Here is a 21,828-nt window from a genome sequence, read left to right on the forward strand (position 1 = left end):
TCCCCTCTCCTCTCCCTCTCGCTCTCCTCTCCCCCCTCCCCTCTCCGCTCTCCCCCCTCCTCTCTCCTCTCTCCTCCATCTCCACTCTCCCCCCCTCTCCTCATCTCTCTCTCCACTCTCGACTCCCCCCTCCCTCTCCTCTCTCCCCCTCCCTTTCCTCTCTCCCCCCTCTCCTCTCTCTCCGCTCCCCGCTCCTCTCTCCTCTCCTCTCTTCCGCTCTCTCTCTCTCCCTCTCCTCTCTCCCCTCCTCTCTCTCTCCCCCCCTCCCCTCTCCTCTCTCTCTCCTCTCCCCCCTCCCTCTCCCTCTCCTCTCCCCTCCCCCCTCCCTCTCCTCTCTCCCCCTCCCTCTCCCTCTCCCTCCCCCCCCTCCCTCTCCTCTCTCCCCCTCTCCTCTCCTCTCTCTCCTCTCCGCTCCCCCCCTCCCTCTCCTCTCTCCTCCCTCCCTCCCTCTCTCTCCTCCGCTCCTCCCTCCCTCTCCTCTCTCTCCACTCCCCCCCCTCTCTCTCTCCCCGCTCCCTCTCCTCTCTCTCCTCTCCCTCTCCTCTCCTCTCCCTCCCCCCTCCCTCTCCTCTCCTCTCTCTCCGCTCCCCCCTCCCTCTCCTCTCTCTCCCTCCCCCCTCCCTCTCCTCTCTCCCGCTCCCTCTCCTCTCTCTCCGCTCCCCTCCCTCTCCCTCTCCCCCCTCCCTCTCCTCTCTCTCCGCTCCCCCCTCCCTCTCCTCTCTCTCCGCTCCCCCCTCCCTCTCCTCTCTCTCCGCTCCCCCTCCCTCTCCGCTCCCCCTCCCTCCCTCGCCTCTCTCTACGCTCCCCCCTCCCTCTCCTCTCTCTCCGCTCCCCCCTCCCTCTCCTCTCTCTCCGCTCCCCCCCTCCCTCTCCGCTCCCCCCTCCCTCTCCGCTCCCCCCTCCCTCCCTCTCCTCTCTCTCCGCTCCCCCCTCCCTCTCCTCTCTCTCCGCTCCCCCCTCCCTCCCTCGCCTCTCTCTACGCTCCCCCCTCCCTCTCCTCTCCTCTCTCTCTCCGCTCCCCCCTCCCTCTCCTCTCTCTCCGCTCCCCCCTCCCTCTCCTCTCTCTCCACTCCCCCCCTCCCTCTCCTCTAACTCCTCCCCCCTCCCTCTCCTCTCTCCAGGTCTGATGTACATGCTGTTGAAACACCTGGCAGATCGCTACAACATGTATTATGCCTACCTTCCCTCCAAGCTGGACAAGAAGATCCACTCTGGGGCCGTCAACCAGGTGGTGGCAGCACCTATCCTCTGCCTCTTCTGGCTCCTGTTCTTCTCCACTCTCCGCACTGGTACGAGGTCGCCACCTAGTGGCCGTTCTGGGCCATAACAGTCTCATATACAGGGCCTTCAGAAAGTGTTCACACATCCTTGACTTTTTCCAACATTTTATTGTTACAACCTGAATTGAAAATGGATCAAATTTAGATTTTTGTTTGTTTGTAGCTGGCCTACACACAATACCCAATAATGTCAATGTAGAAATAATGTTTAATTCATTTGTAAAAATAAAAACATAAAATCTGAAATCTCATCTGTTAGCAACAAGGCACTAAAGTAATACTACAAAAGAAATTGAGAAACCAGTTAACCTTTTGCCCTGAATGCTGTTGGATTGGAGGTTAAACTTGGAACATTGTTATACTCCGACGTGTAGGAACTTTAGTTACAAAAGAGACATAATGAAGCTTGGGAAGGGCTGAGTGCAAGGAAAACAATGTCACATGACAGGACTGATAAGGGGATAAACCATTGAAGGCTCATATCACTGAGTTCCCTGCTTAGCAAGAATGATGCAATGTTTAGAGCTACGGAGGAGACCCCACCCAAAGTGGGGTATGAATACCACCTCGGGGGAAGCCACGTCAGTGTCTGAATACCACCTCGGGGGAAGCCACGTCAGTGTCTAAATACCACCTCGGGGAAGCCACGTCAGTGTCTGAATACCACCTCGGGGGAAGCCACGTCAGTGTCTAAATACCACCTCGGGGAAGCCACGTCAGTGTCTGAATACCACCTCGGGGGAAGCCACGTCAGTGTCTGAATACCACCTCGGGGGAAGCCACGTCAGTGTCTGAATACCACCTCGGGGGAAGCCACGTCAGTGTCTGAATACCACCTCGGGGGGAAGCCACGTCAGTGTCTGAATACCACCTCGGGGGGAAGCCACGTCAGTGTCTGAATACCACCTCGGGGGGAAGCCACGTCAGTGTCTGAATACCACCTCGGGGGGAAGCCACGTCAGTGTCTGAATACCACCTCGGGGGGAAGCCACGTCAGTGTCTGAATACCACCTCGGGGGGAAGCCACGTCAGTGTCTGAATACCACCTCGGGGGGAAGCCACGTCAGTGTCTGAATACCACCTCGGGGGGAAGCCACGTCAGTGTCTGAATACCACCTCGGGGGGAAGCCACATCAGTGTCTGAATACCACCTCGGGGGAAGCCACGTCAGTGTCTGAATACCACCTCGGGGGAAGCCACGTCAGTGTCTGAATACCACCTCGGGGGAAGCCACGTCAGTGTCTGAATACCACCTCGGGGGAAGCCACGTCAGTGTCTGAATACCACCTCGGGGGGAAGCCACGTCAGTGTCTGAATACCACCTCGGGGGAAGCCACGTCAGTGTCTGAATACCACCTCGGGGGAAGCCACGTCAGTGTCTGAGTACCACCTCGGGGGAAGCCACGTCAGTGTCTGAGTTACAGCTGTATCGACCCTTTGGGAAGAATTCAACTTGGTTCAGGTTCTCTAGTGTTATTTACTCAAAATTAGAGCCTAACCATACAAAATGTTATGTTTGGGGCAAATCCAATACAACACATTGTTGAGTACCACTCTCCATATTTTCAAGCATACTGTGCATTCAGAAAATATTCAAACCCCTTCCCTTTTTCCACATTTTGTTACTTTACAGCCTTATTCTGAAATGGATTACATTACTTTTTTTGTTTTCATCAGTCTACACACAATAATACCCCATAATGACATCACAATACCCCATAATGACATCACAATACCCCATAATGACAAGGCATTTTTGCAAATGTGTGTAGTTGACAGTACATGTCAAGAGAAAAAAACCAGGACGTGAGGTGGAAGGAATTATCCATAGAGCTTCAAGAGAAGATTGTGTCGAGTCACAGATCTGGGGCATTGGAGGTCCCCAAGAACACCGTGGCCTCCATCATTCTTAAATGGAAGAAGTTTGGAACCACAAAGACTCTTCCTAGAACTGACCGCCCGGCCAAACTGACCAATCAGGGGAGAAGGGTCTTGGTCAGGGAGGTGACCAAGAACCCGATGGTCACTCTGACAGAGCTCCTCTGTGGAGATGGGAGAACCTTCCAGAAGGACAACCATCTCTGCAGCCCTCCACCAATCAGGCCTTTATGGTAGAGTGGCCAGGCGGAAGCCACTCCTCAGCAAAAGGCACATGACAGACCGCTTGAAGTTTGCCAAAAAAGCACCTAAGACTCTGACCATGAAAAACAGGATTCTCTGTTCTGATGAAACCAAGATTGAACTCTTTGGCCTGAATTCCAAGTGTTACGTCTTGAGAGAACCTGGCACCATCTATACGGTACAGCATGGTGGTGGCAGCATCACGCTGTGGGGATGTTTTTCAGCAGCAGGGACTGGGTGACTAGTCAGGGTCGAAGGAAAGATGAACAGATCAGAGTACATAGATCCTTGATGAAAACCTGCTCCAGAGCACTAAGGACCTCAGACTGGGGCGAAGGTTCACCTTCCAACAGGACAACGACCCTAAAGCACACCGCCAAGACAACGCAGGAGTGTCTTCGGGACAAGTCTCTGAATGTCCTTGAGTGGCCCAGCCAGAGCCCGGACTTGAACCCGATCGAACACTCTCTGGAGAGACCTGAAAATAGCTGTGCAGCAACACCCCCCAATCCAACCTGACAGAGCTTGAGAGGATCTGCAGAGAAGAATGGGAGAAACTCCCCAAATACAGGTGTGACAAGCCCAAGAAGACTCGAGGCTGTAATCGCTGCCAAAGGTGCTTCAACAAAGTACTGGGTAAAGGGTCTGAATACTTAAGTAAATGTGATATTACCAGTTTTTATTTGTAATAAATAAAAATGTAAAAACTGTTTTTGCTTTGTTCTTATGGGGTATTGTGTGTAGATTGAAGAGGGACATGTGTTTTCTTTTGAGTGTAACAAAAAGTAGGAAGTCAAGGGGTCTGAATACTTTACGAATGCGTTTAACCTTGAATAATGGTTTAAAAATTTTGGGGAAATTACACTCTAATTTTTAAAGATTTTTAACATTTTGTCAGAAAATGCAACTCTGTCTCAGGTTCTGCTGTTGTGCAGTGGTTGCACAGCCTTTCCTCTACAGGGAACCAGGTTTTCCTGTGTCTACCCTTCGCTCGCTCTCAATTTAAGGGCTTTATCGGCATGGGAAACACATTAATTTAATTTAATTTACCAAAGCAAATGAAATGGATAATAAATAGAAGTGAAATAAACAATAAATGTAACAGTAAACACATACAGATACAGAACAATAAAGACATTACAAATATCATATTATATATATATATATTCACTCACAGAAGTTCCAAAAGAATAGACATTTCTAATGTCATATTATGTCTATATACAGTGTTGTAACGATGTGCAAATAGTTAAAGTACAATAAATAAGCATAAATATGGGTTGTATTTACAATGGTGTTTGTTCTTCACTGGTTGCCCTTTTCTTGTGGCAACAGGTCACACATCTTGCTGCTGTGATGGCACACTGTGGAATTTCACCCAGTAGATATGGGAGTTTATCACGATTGGGTTTGTTTTCAAATTCTTTTGTGGGTCTGTGTAATCTGAGGGAAATATGTCTCTCTAATATGGTCATACATTGGGCAGGAGGTTAGGAAGTGCAGCTCAGTTTCCACCTCATTTTGTGGGCAGTGAGCACATAGCCTGTCTTCTCTTGAGAGCCATGTCTGCCTACGGCAGCCTTTCTCAATAGCAAGGCTATGCTCACTGAGTCTGTACATAGTCAAGGCTTTCCTTAATTTTGGGTCAGTCACAGTGGTCAGGTATTCTGCCGCTGTGTACTCTCTGTGTGGGGCCAAATAGCATTCTAGTTGGCTCTGTTTTTTTTGTTAATTCTTTCCAATGTATCAAGTAATTATCTTTTTGTTTTCTCATGAATTCATTGGGTCTAATTGTGTTGCTGTCCTGGGGCTCTGTGGGGTGTGTTTGTGTTTGTGAACAGAGCCCCAGGACCAGCTTGCTTAGGGGACTCTTCTCCAGGTTCATCTCTCTGGAGTTGATGTTTTGGGAATCACTTCCATTTTTGTGGTTGTAGAATTTAAATGTTATTTTCTGGATTTTGATCATTTGTGGGTATCGGCCTAATTCTGCTCTTTTGCTCTCTCCTCTCCTGTCTCTTTCTCCTCTCCTGTCTCTCTCTCTCTCACGGTCTCTCTCTTTCTCTTCTCTCAGGTTTCTCAGCCCCTACCTCTATGTTTACCTTCAGCGTTCTGATCATCACCATCATCGTCTGCTTGTCCCATGTCTGCTTTGGACACTTCAAATATCTCAGCGCTCACAACTACAAGGTAAAAACCAAACACACCCGCCAGAGAAACCTCTTATTTATAATGTTGAAGTGGATTTAATATAATTCTGTCTTTATTTAACCAGGAAAATCATTGAGAACACTATCTTGTGCCATATCGATCCTGTATGCAATATGAGACACATTTAAGCAATAAGGCCCGAGGGGGTGTGGTATATGGCCAATATACCACGGCTAAGGGCTGTTCTTAGGCACGACGCAACGCGGAGTACATCGGCCATATACCACAAACCCCCGAGGTGCCTAATTGCTGTTATAGACTGGATACCAACGTGAAATTAGTGGAGTAAAAATGAGTGTTTTGTCATACCCGTGGTATAGGGTCTGATATACCACGGCGGTCAGCCAATCAGCATTCAGGGCTCGAACCACCCAGTTTCTAATATACCGTTTATAAACACGTCTACATTGTTATAATCTTAGAGCAGTAGTACATCTCACGTGGAAAACTCTTAGGATGATATATCAGAAGTATTCAACTCTTACACAGCTAAGTCCAGAGCCCATTGGTTTTCTGTTAATTAACCTGATAATTAATTGCACCCACCTGGTGTCCCAGGTCTAAATCAGTCCCTGATTAGAGAGGAATCACCCACCTGGTGTCCCAGGTCTAAATCAGTCCCTGATTAGAGGGGTAATCACCCACCTGGTGTCCCTGGTCTAAATCAGTCCCTGATTAGAGGGGAATCACCCACCTGGTGTCCCAGGTCTAAACCAGTCCCTGATTAGAGGGGTAATCACCCACCTGGTGTCCCTGGTCTAAATCAGTCCCTGATTAGAGGGGAATCACCCACCTGGTGTCTCAGGTCTAAACCAGTCCCTGATTAGAGGGGAATCACCCACCTGGTGTCCCAGGTCTAAATCAGTCCCTGATTAGAGGGGAATCACCCACCTGGTGTCCCAGGTCTAAATCAGTCCCTGATTAGAGGGGAATCACCCACCTGGTGTCCCAGGTCTAAATCAGTCCCTGATTAGAGGGGAATGGAAGTGGAACTGGCTTCGAGGTCCAGAGTTGAGTTTGAGGGTGATATAGTATAAAAGTCATCATTGTGAATTATATATTATGTTGTAATTATTATTATTATGAGGATATTTTCGCCCATCTCTTTGCCCCCCCCCACCCCAGATTGACGTGGAGAATGTGGATGGGGTGGAGAACGGTCATCGAGCACGAACCTCTCCCTCCAATAAGTCAGCAGTAAGTACCACTGAACCGTTCACCACATTTTGTGACGTTCTTGTTCTTTTTGGACTTCGGTGAGGGTCTTTTCCGGCACACAACATTTCTTTTTCTGGAGGCAAACTGAAGTTTCGGAGCCTAAGTCTGTGTCCCTTCGTCAGTGATTGGTCAACAGTTGGGATACTTGTAGTCATTCAACGAGTGACAACTCGTCTTCATGCACATTTTTTTCATTGTAAAATACTGCACCAAACATCTTAGTTAGATGTAAAATACCGTGTCTCTCTTTGGCAACAACTTTTAAATGAATGACAGTTATCTTACATTATTTCGGACTATTTTGAGGAAGTGTATACTGGCTACGGCGTCTCAAAATGGACAAACATTAGTATTGCAGCTTTTTTTCTCGTTTTTCAAGCCAAGGTCTTTTAAGGGAGTATGCGAGTGTTTAGTTAAGCTGGGCGACAGCCGAACTGAAGCATGCTGACACCTTTACTCAACCTTTACTACGTCTCCTTCCAATAAGTCAGCAGAAACTACCATTTACTCAGCCAGTCTCCATGCTACCATTTACTCAGCCAGTCTCCATGCTACCATTTACTCAGCCAGTCTCCATTCTGCCATTTACTCATTCAGTCTCCATTCTGCCATTTACTCAGCCAGTCTCCATTCTGCCATTTACTCAGCCAGTCTCCATTCTACCATTTACTCAGCCAGTCTCCATTCTGCCATTTACTCAGCCAGACTCCATTCTGCCATTTACTCAGCCAGCCTCCATTCTGCCATTTACTCAGCCAGCCTCCATTCTGCCATTTACTCAGCCAGTCTCCATTCTACCATTTACTCAGCCAGTCTCCATTCTGCCATTTACTCAGCCAGACTCCATTCTGCCATTTACTCAGCCAGCCTCCATTCTGCCATTTACTCAGCCAGCCTCCATTCTGCCATTTACTCAGCCAGCCTCCATTCTGCCATTTACTCAGCCAGCCTCCATTCTGCCATTTACTCAGCCAGCCTCCATTCTACCATCTACTCAGCCAGCCTCCATTCTACCATTTACTCAGCCAGCCCTATGCTACCATTACTCAGCCAGCCCTATGCTACCATTTACTCAGCCAGCCTCCATGCTACCATTACTCAGCCAGCCTCCATTTACTCAGCCAGCCTCCATTTACTCAGCCAGCCTCCATGCTACCATTTACTCCCCATCTTGGTTACAATATCCACACTAGCACACCCAGTATGGATGTTAAAGTAGCTGTCCACTCATACCAAAGCATAAATGAAAGAAAAACGCTTCACTTTAATCTATTTCCATATCACACACTGACCTGTTTCCTTCTCCATTCTTCCCCTCCCCCTTTCTACTCCTCCCTCATGTCGTCCCTCTCTCCTCTCTACTCCTCCCTCATGTCGTCCCTCTCTCCTCTCTACTCCTCCCTCATGTCGTCCCCTCTCTCCTCTCTACTCCTCCCTCATGTCATCCCTCTCTCTCTACTCCTCCCTCATGTCGTCCCCTCTCTCCTCTCTACTCCTCCCTCATGTCATCCCTCTCTCTCTACTCTCCTCCCTCATGTCGTCCCCTCTCTCCTCTCTACTCCTCCCTCATGTCATCCCCTCTCTCTCTACTCCTCCCTCATGTCATCCCTCTCTCTCTACTCCTCCCTCATGTCGTCCCTCTCTCCTCTCTACTCCTCCCTCATGTCGTCCCTCTCTCCTCTCTACTCCTCCCTCATGTCATCCCTCTCTCTCTACTCCTCCCTCATGTCGTCCCTCTCTCCTCTCTACTCCTCCCTCATGTCGTCCCCTCTCTACTCCTCCTCATGTCGTCCCTCTCTCCTCTCTACTTCTCCCTCATGTCATCCCTCTCTCTCTACTCCTCCCTCATGTCGTCCCCTCTCTCCTCTCTACTCCTCCCTCATGTCGTCCCTCTCTCCTCTCTACTCCTCCCTCATGTCATCCCTCTCCTCTCTACTCCTCCCTCATGTCGTCCCCTCTCCTCTCTACTCCTCCCTCATGTCATCCCTCTCTCTCTACTCTCCTCCCTCATGTCGTCCCTCTCTCCTCTCTACTCCTCCCTCATGTCATCCCTCTCTCTCTACTCCTCCCTCATGTCGTCCCCTCTCTCCTCTCTACTCCTCCCTCATGTCGTCCCTCTCTCCTCTCTACTCCTCATGTCATCCCTCTCCTCTCTACTCCTCCCTCATGTCGTCCCCTCTCCTCTCTACTCCTCCCTCATGTCATCCCTCTCTCTCTACTCTCCTCCCTCATGTCGTCCCTCTCTCCTCTCTACTCCTCCCTCATGTCATCCCTCTCTCTCTACTCCTCCCTCATGTCATCCCTCTCTCTCTACTCCTCCCTCATGTCATCCCTCTCTCTCTACTCCTCCCTCATGTCGTCCCCTCTCTCCTCTCTACTCCTCCCTCATGTCGTCCCCTCTCTCCTCTCTACTCCTCCCTCATGTCGTCCCTCTCTCCTCTCTACTCCTCCCTCATGTCATCCCTCTCTCTCTACTCCTCCCTCATGTCGTCCCCTCTCTCCTCTCTACTCCTCCCTCATGTCATCCCTCTCTCTCTACTCTCCTCCCTCATGTCGTCCCCTCTCTCCTCTCTACTCCTCCCTCATGTCATCCCTCTCTCTCTACTCTCCTCCCTCATGTCGTCCCTCTCTCCTCTCTACTCCTCCCTCATGTCATCCCTCTCTCTCTACTCCTCCCTCATGTCGTCCCTCTCTCCTCTCTACTCCTCCCTCATGTCATCCCTCTCTCTCTACTCTCCTCCCTCATGTCGTCCCTCTCTCCTCTCTACTCCTCCCTCATGTCATCCCTCTCTCTCTACTCCTCCCTCATGTCGTCCCTCTCTCCTTTCTACTCCTCCCTCTTGTCATCCCTCTCTCTCAACTCCTCCCTCATTTCATCCCTCTCTCTCTACTCCTCCCTCATGTCGTCCCTCTCTCCTCTCTACTCCTCCCTCATGTCATCCCTCTCTCTCTACTCTCCTCCCTCATGTCGTCCCTCTCTCCTCTCTACTCCTCCCTCATGTCATCCCTCTCTCTCTACTCCTCCCTCATGTCGTCCCTCTCTCCTTTCTACTCCTCCCTCTTGTCATCCCTCTCTCTCAACTCCTCCCTCATTTCATCCCTCTCTCTCTACTCCTCCCTCATGTCGTCCCTCTCTCTCTACTCCTCCCTCATGTCATCCCCTCTCTCCTTTCTACTCCTCCCTCATGTCGTCCCTCTCTCCTCTCTACTCCTCCCTCATGTCGTCCCCTCTCTCCTCTCTACTCCTCCCTCATGTCGTCCCCTCTCTCCTCTCTACTCCTCCCTCATGTCGTCCCCTCTCTCCTCTCTACTCCTCCCTCATGTCGTCCCCGCTCTCCTCTCTACTCCTCCCTCATGTCGTCCCTCTCTCCTCTCTACTCCTCCCTCATGTCGTCCCTCTCTCCTCTCTACTCCTCCCTCATGTCGTCCCCTCTCTCCTCTCTACTCCTCCCTCATGTCGTCCCCTCTCTCCTCTCTACTCCTCCCTCATGTCGTCCCCTCTCTCCTCTCTACTCCTCCCTCATGTCGTCCCCTCTCCCCTCTCTACTCCTCCCTCATGTCGTCCCCTCTCTCCTCTCTTCTTTCTCATCAACAGCAGATGTACATTGCCTCGGTGCTCCAGGATCCCAGCTTAGACGAGCTGGGTTCGGCTGGCAGCGGGGTCAGCGAGGGCTCGCAGGACGAGGAGATCATCCAAGTGGGGAACAGCCTCAACGAGGCCGACTTCCAGGTAGCCTAGTGGTTTTAAGAAGCGGGCCCGCAACTGGAGGGTTGCTGGTTCGAATCCCAGCTCTGACTGGAAAAATCTGCTGCGGAGTGAGCTAGAGGGCGATTGTAGTATAGATGCAGTAGCATTGCCTGCCGTTGTGCTCTTGAGTCCTGCAGCTTCTAACTCCTCGGTGTGTGTGTGTCCTTGATCAGTTCTCTGCAAGTTCATGGACAGTGACATATTCTGTTCCCTTTTGTCCTTCTAGAGTGGTGAGGACAGTCTTCTCGCTAACGAGGTGCGGCACTGACGTGAGGGGATGCCGGAGACCGAGGACGGGGAGAGAGAAGAAGAGACTAAGGTGTAATGTGACTGACGTGATGGATGCGCTGGTCTAGTGAATGAAGCTACGGAGCTGAAACGGACTGACAGACAGCTCTATAAGACATGAAGAGAGACCACTAAACCTTAAACACCTTGAGTCAAGAGAGAGGGACTATTGCTCTGTCTACACTAACGAACAAAGCAACACAAATACCTTTCTCATGCTTTTCACTCCTCTTCAGCTTAGGCCATGGACCACCGTTCTCCAGCATATCTTTTCCCCCCCAGAGAGACTACACTAACACCAACATGCAAAGACGAGAGAGAGAGAGAGAGAGAGAGAGAGAGAGAGCGGTGGACGACTGTCTACATTAACTAACAAAGGAAGACTAACAAAGGAAGACTACTTACTAAAGACCTCTATCAACAACTGCTTCTCTAGGATTCTCTTGCTACTCTGACACTCTACTGTAGGACTCTATTCCGGCGCTAGGACTCTACTGTAGGACTCTACCCTGGCGCTAGGACTACTGTAGGACTCTAGTCTGGCGCTAGGACTACTGTAGGACTCTAGTCTGGCGCTAGGACTCTACTGTAGGACTCTACCCTGGCGCTAGGACTCTACTGTAGGACTCTACCCTGGCGCTAGGACTCTACTGTAGGACTCTATTCCGGCGCTAGGACTCTACTGTAGGACTCTACCCTTGCGCTAGGACTCTACTGTAGGACTCTACCCTGGCGCTAGGACTCTACTGTAGGACTATGGCGCTAGGACTCTACTTTAGGACTCTACCCTGGCGCTAGGACTCTACTGTAGGACTCTACCCTGGCGCTAGGACTCTACTGTAGGACTCTACCCTGGCGCTAGGACTCTACTGTAGGACTCTACTCCGGCGCTAGAACTCTACTGTAAAACTCTGGCGCTAGGACTCTACTGTAGGACTCTAGTCTGGCGCTAGGACTTTACTGTAAAACTCTGGCGCTAGGACTTTACTGTAGGACTCTAGTCTGGCGCTAGGACTCTACTGTAGGACTCTAGTCTGGTGCTAGAACACTACTGTAAAACTATGGCGCTAGGACTTTACTGTAGGACTCTAGTCTGGTGCTAGGACTCTACTGTAGGACTCTAGTCTGGTGCTAGGACTCTACTGTAGGACTCTAGTCTGGCACTAGGACTACTGTAGGACTCTAGTCTGGCGCTAGGACTACTGTAGGACTCTAGTCTGGCGCTAGGACTCTACTGTAAAACCCTGGCGCTAGGACTCTAGTCTGGCGCTAGGACTCTACTGTAGGACTCTACTATAGGACTTTAGCCCGGCGCTAGGACTCTACTGTAGGACTCTACCCCGGCACTAGGACTCTACTATAGGACTCTACTCCGGCGCTAGGACTCTACTCTCTCTGATATCTTCCTTCATGACGAATCTATCTTTTCTGATGGCAAAGTCACGCAGGGACACTTAGCAGTAGTTAACTCCCTCTTCCAAATGTTGATCCTAGAGCTGCCTCTGAACTGAGGCTCGGGACTGTGAAGTGAGAACAGCCATTCTCTAAGAAAAACTGCACTGGGAGCCCCGCACACTCACAACTGAGATGGGAAGAAGATTCCTTTTATTGGCCTTGTCTTGCAGTGCAGGCTGGGGGGGGGGGGGCTTTCTGTCTAGATTTCCTTAAAACTATGACTATTGCACTTGAAAGAGAAGGATAGGTGTGTGTCTGTGCCCTACACTGGCTTGGCTTAGTGGGGTGATGTGGCTTTGGCTCGCATGTGTTTTCCTCCTCACAGAACCTTGAGTCTGGTTTGCTAGAGGTCTAGAATAGCCACTCGGGCATGCCTCGGACTTCAGAGGGGTTGGAGGGATCTTTATTTCCCCTAATCCTTTGCCTGTTCTGCCTGCATCCTTAATAGTCTCTGCACGAGAGGCTGCTTCACAACAAGCAGCTTTATATGAGAAGACGGAGATGAAATGTCTGTCAGCGTCACAATGTTAGCCTGCTCTGGTCTCCCCCTACTCTGTCCCGACCGTCTCCGGGAGTCCCTACTCTGTCCCGACCGTCTCCGGGAGTCTCTGGGTGGTTCCAGCCCTGTGTAAAAAAGGAAGGTGGTCGCTATGACGATGACCACTCTGTAACAAACTGAACTAACACTCCCTCATTGCTGTTTACTTTTATGTTTAGCTTTTTTCGATGTTGTTCAGCAACAAAAACTCTGGATTTGTAAAATAGCCTCTTTTTATTTCATTTTGTATTTATGTTTTAGGTTATTTTAAGTTGGTCTGAGAACTTTAATTACTTAACTACTGTTTCGACGTTAAAATGACGTAACTGGATGAATGGATCATGTAACATGGATACTGTACCTCGTAAACAACACGGTTTCTCTGTCTCCTGGCCGGTTCTGCCCAGAGAAGTGGGACTGCGGCTCCAGACTGAGCCCTAATGGAGCCCTAGCATAACTGAAGGAGGAAGACAGCGGAGAACCCCTAGATGATGTCCCCGGGAAGCACATATGAAGTGGATATGACAGCCCACCCTGTACCCTGTTTTGTGTCCCACAACTATGGTTGCAAAAATCACAAAATTGTCCCAGAGTTCCTAGGTTTTTCACATCTTGGTTAGAAGTTTCTTGGAATAAGGGATATCTGGGAAAAAACCGAGGAACTTTGAAAGTTTCTGTAATTTTGCAACCTCAGCCAGTCCTCCTCTCCCAGCCAGGACTCTGTGGGACAACATTCCTCTGTAGAGGGAGAACTCGACCCTTGAACTCTTGGTCTGTGACCTGTACATGTTGTTCCCCCAGGACTCCCTGGGGTCGCGTTCAGCAGGGGTCGGGGCACAACGTGGTTGAACGTTCAGATATATGTTATGGCGAGCAAAATATGCCTCTGAAATGTAGAATAAGGAATCATGGCAACTCTATTCATGACATTTCTATCTGCAACGTTCCACAACGTTTGCCTACTGAATGTGACCCTGACCTTTTGACTGGTCCGTGTTCACTAGTTCTATCTCATCGAACTGCTCTCATATCGTACAAGTTCCTATACAAGAAGACTCTTTATTTTGGTGTTTGTCACTGTACTAAAGATTTATTTCACTGTTGGTTTGAACATTTTGTTTTTTTGTGTGGAGGGAAACGGGATAACGAGCTTTTAAAAGATAGTCTACCGAGTTCTGCCGACTCTAGATGGGCTCTGATTGGTTTAAGGATGCCTAGCGGCATCCAATGACAACATGAATTGTGACATCAGCGAGATACTCTTATCATGTAGTGGTCTATAATGTCAAATTAAAATGTTTAAAAAAGTTAAAATGATCATTGAGAATTGATAGAAATGATAATGTCCCCAACTGCCATCACTCAGCTACAGTGCTGTATACTGTAAACACGGTGTTGTTAATATGTTGACATGTAAAGTGTTATAGAAAACATGGACAGGACAGACAGGCGCTATGTGGGACGCAGACAATGAGTCTTAATGCAGGAAGACCAGCGGGTTTTTAGATGCTGGTGTTTTGTTTATGTTTCACTTCAACACACTATCCCGATTTAACAGCGGAAAAACAAAATGGATGACACCAACTTCGTTGTTTTTATATTTTTCCTTCTCTGTAATCTTTCAAGTAATTCAGCCGCCATAACTCACGATGTCATGTTGCTCTCTTCAAGTCGTTACAATATTCCACTGACCGGCTTAGTTTTCCTTCCAAAGTGTTGCCTTGTGGCAGAACAGATCTATCCTGGTTGAACCTCAGGGGTCTATTATAACCAAGCAGAATCAATGACTTAGCCAACTATTAGATGTAATAATGACTAGATTTTTCTGGGTAATTTAAGAAAGCTAAACTCAGAGATCGACATTCTCATTTCAAGCTCATCTAAAAAAAGATTAAAAAGTTATTTCAGAATATTTAAGGCAAATTATCTTAACTCATTGATCTTGCTTTGTGGTATACCCTTCTGAGCATTGTCTGGTTTAGCCTGGCTATGTGCATATCTCCTATATAACTGTCATTTCTGAAACATTTCACCTGTCCTGTTTAAAGTCTTGGTTCCACATTGTGGAAACGCATCAATAAATATGAAACAAATGTCCTTTTGAAATGTTTTCGTAGCACTAATTTGTGCAGTCAGTCAGTGGGCTGAACCATACATGCTGAGCAGCTTTCCTATTATATGCATAAACCAAGTAACAAATCTAGTGTCTAGTACACATGTAATGTACTCTGTAGTACCTCTATATAACTAGTCCAATGTAGTGTCTGATTCTGTACAGTAAAATGATGCACTCAGGATTTATCAAGCGTGTTATTTTTTTAAAAAAGTGTAACGTTTATCAGTTGGTCTCTGAGAATAGTGTCATTATAAACTCAGCAAAAAAAAAAGGGCCCTGTCTTTTCAAAGATAATTGAAAATAAATCCAAATAACTTCACAGATCTTCATTGTAAAGGGTTTAAACACTGTTTCCAATGCTTGTTCAATGAACCATAAACAATTAATGAACATGCACCTGTGGAACGGTCGTTAAGACACTTAACAGTTTACAGACGGTAGGCAATTAAGGTCACAGTTATGAAACAGTAGGACACTAAAGAGGCCTTTCTAATGACTTTGAAAAACACCAAAAGAAAGATGTCCAGGGTCCGTGCTCATCTGCGTGAAGGTGCCTTAGGCATGCTGCAAGGAGGCATGATGACTGCAGATGAGGCCAGGGCAATAAATTGCAATGTCTACACTGTGAGAGGCCTAAGGCAGCGATACAGGGAGACAGGATGAACAGCTCATCGTCCTCGCAGTGGCAGACCACGTGTAACAACACCTGCACAGGATCGGTACATCCGAACATCACACCTGCGGGACAGGTACAGGATGGCAACAACAACTGCCCGAGTTACACCAGGAACGCACAATCCCTCCATCAGTGCTCAGACTGTCCACAATAGGCTGAGAGAGGCTGGACTGAGGGCTTGTAGGCCTGTTGTAAGGCAGGTCCTCACCAGACATCACCGGCAACAACGTCACCTATGGGTACAAACACAACGTTGCTGGACCAGACAGGACTGGCAAAAAGTGCTCTTCACTGACGAGTTGCGGTTTTGTCTCACCAGGGGTGATGGTCGGATTCTCGTTTATCGTCGAAGGAATGAGCGTTACATCGAGGCCTGTACTCTGGAGCGAGATCGATTTGGAGGTGGAGGGTTCGTCATGGTCTGGGGCAGTGTGTCACAGCATCATCGGGCTGAGCTTGTTGTCATTGCAGGCAATCTCAACGCTGTGCGTTTACAGGGAAGACATCCTCCTCCCTCATGTGGTACCCTTCCTACAGGCTCATCCTGACATGACCCTCCAGCATGACAATGCCACCAGCCATACTGCTCGTTCTGTGAGTGATTTCCTGCAGACAGGAATGTCTGGGCCCTGTTGGATCGGAGGGTGAGGGCTAGGGCCATTCCCCCCAGAAATGTCTGGGAACTTGCAGGTGCCTTGGTGGAAGAGTGGGATAACATCTCACAGCAAGAACTGGCAAATCTGGTGCAGTCCATGAGGAGATGCACTGCAGTACTTAATGCAGCTGGTGGCCACACCAGATACTGACTGTTACTTTTGATTTGGACCCCCCCCCCCCCTCCTTTGTTCAGTGACACATTATTCCATTTCTGTTAGTCACATGTCTGTAGAACTTGTTCAGTTTATGTCTCAGTTGTTGAATCTTGTTATGTTCATACAAATATTTACACATGTTAAGTTTGCTGAAAATAAACGCAGTTGACAGTGAGAGGACGTTTCTTTCTTTTGCTGAGTTTATAAACGCTAAATGGAATATGATATTTTTTGGCACAGACAGCCCTGTGACTACTAGAGCCCATGTGAACACAATCATAGACAGCCCTGTGACTAGAGCCCATGTGAACACAATCATAGACAGCCCTGTGACTAGGGCCCATGTGAACACAATCATAGACAGCCCTGTGACTAGGGCCCATGTGAACACAATCATAGACAGCCCTGTGACTAGGGCCCATGTGAACACAATCATAGACAGCCCTGTGACTAGGGCCCATGTGAACACAATCATAGACAGCCCTGTGACTAGGGCCCATGTGAACACAATCATAGACAGCCCTGTGACTAGGGCCCATGTGAACACAATCATAGACAGCCCTGTGACTAGGGCCCATGTGAACACAATCATAGACAGCCCTGTGACTAGGGCCCATGTGAACACAATCATAGACAGCCCTGTGACTAGGGCCCATGTGAACACAATCATAGACAGCCCTGTGACTAGGGCCCATGTGAACACAATCATAGACAGCCCTGTGACTAGGGCCCATGTGAACACAATCATAGACAGCCCTGTGACTAGGGCCCATGTGAACACAATCATAGACAGCCCTGTGATTAGGGCCCATGTGAACACAATCATAGACAGCCCTGTGACTAGGGCCCATGTGAACACAATCATAGACAGCCCTGTGACTAGGGCCCATGTGAACACAATCATAGACAGCCCTGTGACTAGGGCCCATGTGAACACAATCATAGACAGCCCTGTGACTAGGGCCCATGTGAACACAATCATAGACAGCCCTGTGATTAGGGCCCATGTGAACACAATCATAGACAGCCCTGTGACTAGGGCCCATGTGAACACAATCATAGACAGCCCTGTGACTAGGGCCCATGTGAACACAATCATAGACATCCATATTGCAACAGCATCAAGTACAATCATTTATATTTTCATTTGAGTCATTTAGCAGCAGCTCTTACCCAGAGCGACTTTCCCCTAGTGAGTGCATACATTTTCTACGTTCCAGTTATAACAGTCTATCGTATGAACATTTATAATAACGATACATAATGTGAAGGATCAGTTTTTAAGCTGCTCTGAAATCCGTTGTGGGATATCCAGATAACTGCCACAGTAAACACTAACATAAAGTGTTTTAATAGGGCGTTGGGCAACCAATCAGAACAGCTTCAATGCACCTTGGCATGGATTCTACGCCAAGGTGTCTGGAACTCTATTGGAGGGATGCGACAATGTTCTTTTGCGAGAAATTACATAATTTGGTGTTTTGTTGATGGTGGTGGAAAACGCTGTCTCAGGCGCCGATCCAGAATACGTGTTCAATGTGGTTGAGATCTGGTGACTGAGACGGCCATGGTATATTGGGTTGAGATCTGGTGACTGAGAGGCCATGGTATATTGGGTTGAGATCTGGTGACTGAGACGACCATGGTATATTGGGTTGAGATCTGGTGACTGAGACGACCATGGTATATTGGGTTGAGATCTGGTGACTGAGAGGCCATGGTATATTGGGTTGAGATCTGGAGACAGAGGCCATGGCATATTGGGTTGAGATCTGGTGACTGAGAGGACCATGGTATATTGGGTTGAGATCTGGAGACTGAGACGACCATGGTATATTGGGTTGAGATCTGGAGACTGAGACGACCATGGTATATTGGGTTGAGATCTGGAGACTGAGAGGACCATGGTATATTGGGTTGAGATCTGGAGACTGAGACGACATGGTATATTGGGTTGAGATCTGGAGACTGAGAGGCCATGGTATATTGGGTTGAGATCTGGAGACTGAGAGGCCATGGTATATTGGGTTGAGATCTGGAGACTGAGACGACCATGGTATATTGGGTTGAGATCTGGAGACTGAGAGGCCATGGTATATTGGGTTGAGATCTGGAGACTGAGAGGCCAGGCTATATTGGGTTGAGATCTGGTGACTGAGAGGCCATGGCATATTGGGTTGAGATCTGGAGACTGAGAGGACCATGGCATATTGGGTTGAGATCTGGAGACTGAGACGACCATGGTATATTGGGTTGAGATCTGGAGACTGAGACAACCATGGTATATTGGGTTGAGATCTGGAGACTGAGACGACCATGGTATATTGGGTTGAGATCTGGTGACTGAGAGGCCATGGTATATTGGGTTGAGATCTGGTGACTGAGAGGCCAGGCTATATTGGGTTGTGATCTGGTGACTGAGAGGCCATGGCATATTGGGTTGAGATCTGGAGACTGAGAGGACCATGGCATATTGGGTTGAGATCTGGAGACTGAGACGACCATGGTATATTGGGTTGAGATCTGGAGACTGAGACAACCATGGTATATTGGGTTGAGATCTGGAGACTGAGACGACCATGGTATATTGGGTTGAGATCTGGAGACTGAGACAACCATGGTATATTGGGTTGAGATCTGGAGACTGAGACGACCATGGTATATTGGGTTGAGATCTGGAGACTGAGAGGCCATGGTATATTGGGTTGAGATCTGGAGACTGAGACAACCATGGTATATTGGGTTGAGATCTGGAGACTGAGACGACCATGGTATATTGGGTTGAGATCTGGAGACTGAGACGACCATGGTATATTGGGTTGAGATCTGGTGACTGAGACGACCATGGTATATTGGGTTGAGATCTGGTGACTGAGACGACCATGGTATATTGGGTTGAGATCTGGTGACTGAGACGACCATGGTATATTGGGTTGAGATCTGGTGACTGAGACGACCATGGTATATTGGGTTGAGATCTGGTGACTGAGAGGACCATGGTATATTGGGTTGAGATCTGGAGACTGAGACGACCATGGTATATTGGGTTGAGATCTGGAGACTGAGAGGCCATGGTATATTGGGTTGAGATCTGGAGACTGAGACGACCATGGTATATTGGGTTGAGATCTGGAGACTGAGACGACCATGGTATATTGGGTTGAAATCTGGAGACTGAGACAACCATGGTATATTGGGTTGAGATCTGGAGACTGAGACGACCATGGTATATTGGGTTGAGATCTGGAGACTGAGAGGACCATGGTATATTGGGTTGAGATCTGGAGACTGAGACGACCATGGTATATGGTTTACATAATTTTCATGCTCATCAAAACCATTCAGTGGCCGCTCGTGCCCTGTGGATGGGGACATTGTCATCCTATGGGGGCGTAGCCTGGGTAACCAAGATAATGGACAAAATAACAGCCTGAATGATGGGATGTTAGTTGCTTAATTAACTCAGGAACCACACCTGCTTTCAGCTTTGTATCCCTCATTTCAATGTTTTGCCAGTTACCTGTTCTAATCTTTTTGGGGTTATTAAAATGTCAATAATGATGAGCCTGGGTATTAAAACACTGATATATGTTTTAATACCCATATGACTTGTTCCGCATTCTGTTACGTTACAGCCTTAACCTAAAATGGATTGAATACATTTATTTTAAAATCAGCAATCTACAAACAATACCCCATAATGACAAAAGCGAAAACAGGTTTTTATAAACAAATATATGTATAAAATTGAAATAATACCTTATTTACATAAGTATTCAGACCCTTTGCTATGAGACTCGAAATTGAGTTCAGGTGCATCCTGTTTCCATTGATCATCCTTGAGATGTTTCTACAACTTGATTGGAGTCCACCTGTGGTAAATTCAATTGATTGGACATGATTTGGAAAATCTTTCTATATAAGGTCCCACAGTTGACAGTGCATGTCAGAGCAAAAACCAAGCCATGAGGTCGAATGTTCCTCTGTGGAGATGGAAGAACCTTCCAGAATGACAACCATCTCTGCAGCACTCCACCAATCAGGCCTTTATGGTAGAGTGGCTAGACGGAAGCCTCTCCTCAGTAAAATGCACATGACAGCCCGCTTGGAGTTTGCCAAAAGGCACCTAAAGACTCTCAGACCATGAGAAACAAGATTCTCTGGTCTGATGAAACCAATGTTAAACTCTGGCCTGAATGCCAAGCGTCACGTCTGGAGGAAACCTGGCAACATCCTTACGGTGAAGCATGGTGGTGGCAGCATCAGGCTGAGGGGATGTTTTTCAGCGGCAGGGACTGGGAGACTAGTCAGGAGCAAAGATGAACGGAGTAAAGTACAGAGATCCTTGATGAAAACCTGCTCCAGAGCTCTCAGGGTGAAGGTTCACCTTCCAACAGGACAACGATCCTAAGCACTCAGCCAAGACAACGCAGGAGTGGCTTCAGGACAAATCTCGGAATGTCCTTGATTGGCCCAGCAAGAGCCTGGACTTGAACCTGATTGAACATCTCTGGAGAGACCTGAAAATAGCTGTAAAGCAACACTCCCCATCCAACCTCACAGAGCTTGAGAGGATCTGCAGAGAAGAATGGGAGAAACTCCCCATACAGGTGTGACAAGCTTGTAGCGTCATACCCAAGAAAACTCAAGTCTTTAATCACTGTCAACAAAGTACTGAGTAAAGGGTCTGAATACTTATGTAAATGTAATAAATATATATTTAAAAAAAGATATATATATATATATAAAAATATATATTTATTTATTTTTAAATATAAATTAGCAAAATGTAGATTAATGGGTTGAAAAAACAATTGTATCAATTTTATAATAAGGCTGTAACGTAACAAAATGTGGAAAAGGTCAAGGGGTCTGAATACTTTCTGAATGCACTCGACATACTGGCTGTGAAAGAAACTTGGGTCATATTCATTAGGCACCAAACGTAAGATGTCTGACCGAAACGGGAAAGAACAGGGGTGTATTCATTATGAATAAGAACCAAACGGAAGCAAACTGAATGAAACTGGGAGGGACCTACCTGAAGTTATCCAATAGAAACTCGTTTTGTTTGCAAAACATTTTCAGTTTGGAGTAAACGGTTTCTGTTTCAAAAAAACAATTTTCTACGGTTTACACTAATGAATACGTCCCTGGTGATACTGAACTGGGGTCACCGCAACAATCTCATTGTTAGATTCTACATTAGTCTATACTGTCCAAGCAAGGCATTGATTTGAAACGGATTCACGCACACATGCACACACACACACACACCATCCCCTAACGGTTTAACTCACACACACACACACACACCATCCCCTAACGGTTTAACTCACACACCACACACACACACACCATCCCCTAA

At 47.8% G+C, this 21,828-nt stretch overlaps 1 protein-coding gene across 4 annotated transcripts in view; it reads left to right on the forward strand.

Moving 5' to 3' along the window:
* Positions 1-15,157, forward strand: part of LOC109879244 (CSC1-like protein 2) — an 82,879-nt gene extending 67,722 nt beyond the window's left edge. For all 4 annotated transcript variants that reach the window (XM_031804689.1, XM_031804690.1, XM_031804691.1 and 1 more), the window contains 5 exons: positions 1,122-1,289; positions 5,473-5,588; positions 6,735-6,806; positions 10,423-10,557; positions 10,802-15,157. In XM_031804689.1, the coding sequence (XP_031660549.1) occupies positions 1,122-1,289; positions 5,473-5,588; positions 6,735-6,806; positions 10,423-10,557; positions 10,802-10,843 (533 nt within the window). In that variant the 3' untranslated portion in view covers positions 10,844-15,157. The remainder of the gene's footprint in view (positions 1-1,121; positions 1,290-5,472; positions 5,589-6,734; positions 6,807-10,422; positions 10,558-10,801) is intronic.
* The last annotated feature ends 6,671 nt before the right edge of the window (positions 15,158-21,828 follow it).

This window comes from Oncorhynchus kisutch, linkage group LG25 (genome assembly GCF_002021735.2).
Source record: "Oncorhynchus kisutch isolate 150728-3 linkage group LG25, Okis_V2, whole genome shotgun sequence".
NCBI lineage: Eukaryota > Metazoa > Chordata > Actinopteri > Salmoniformes > Salmonidae > Oncorhynchus > Oncorhynchus kisutch.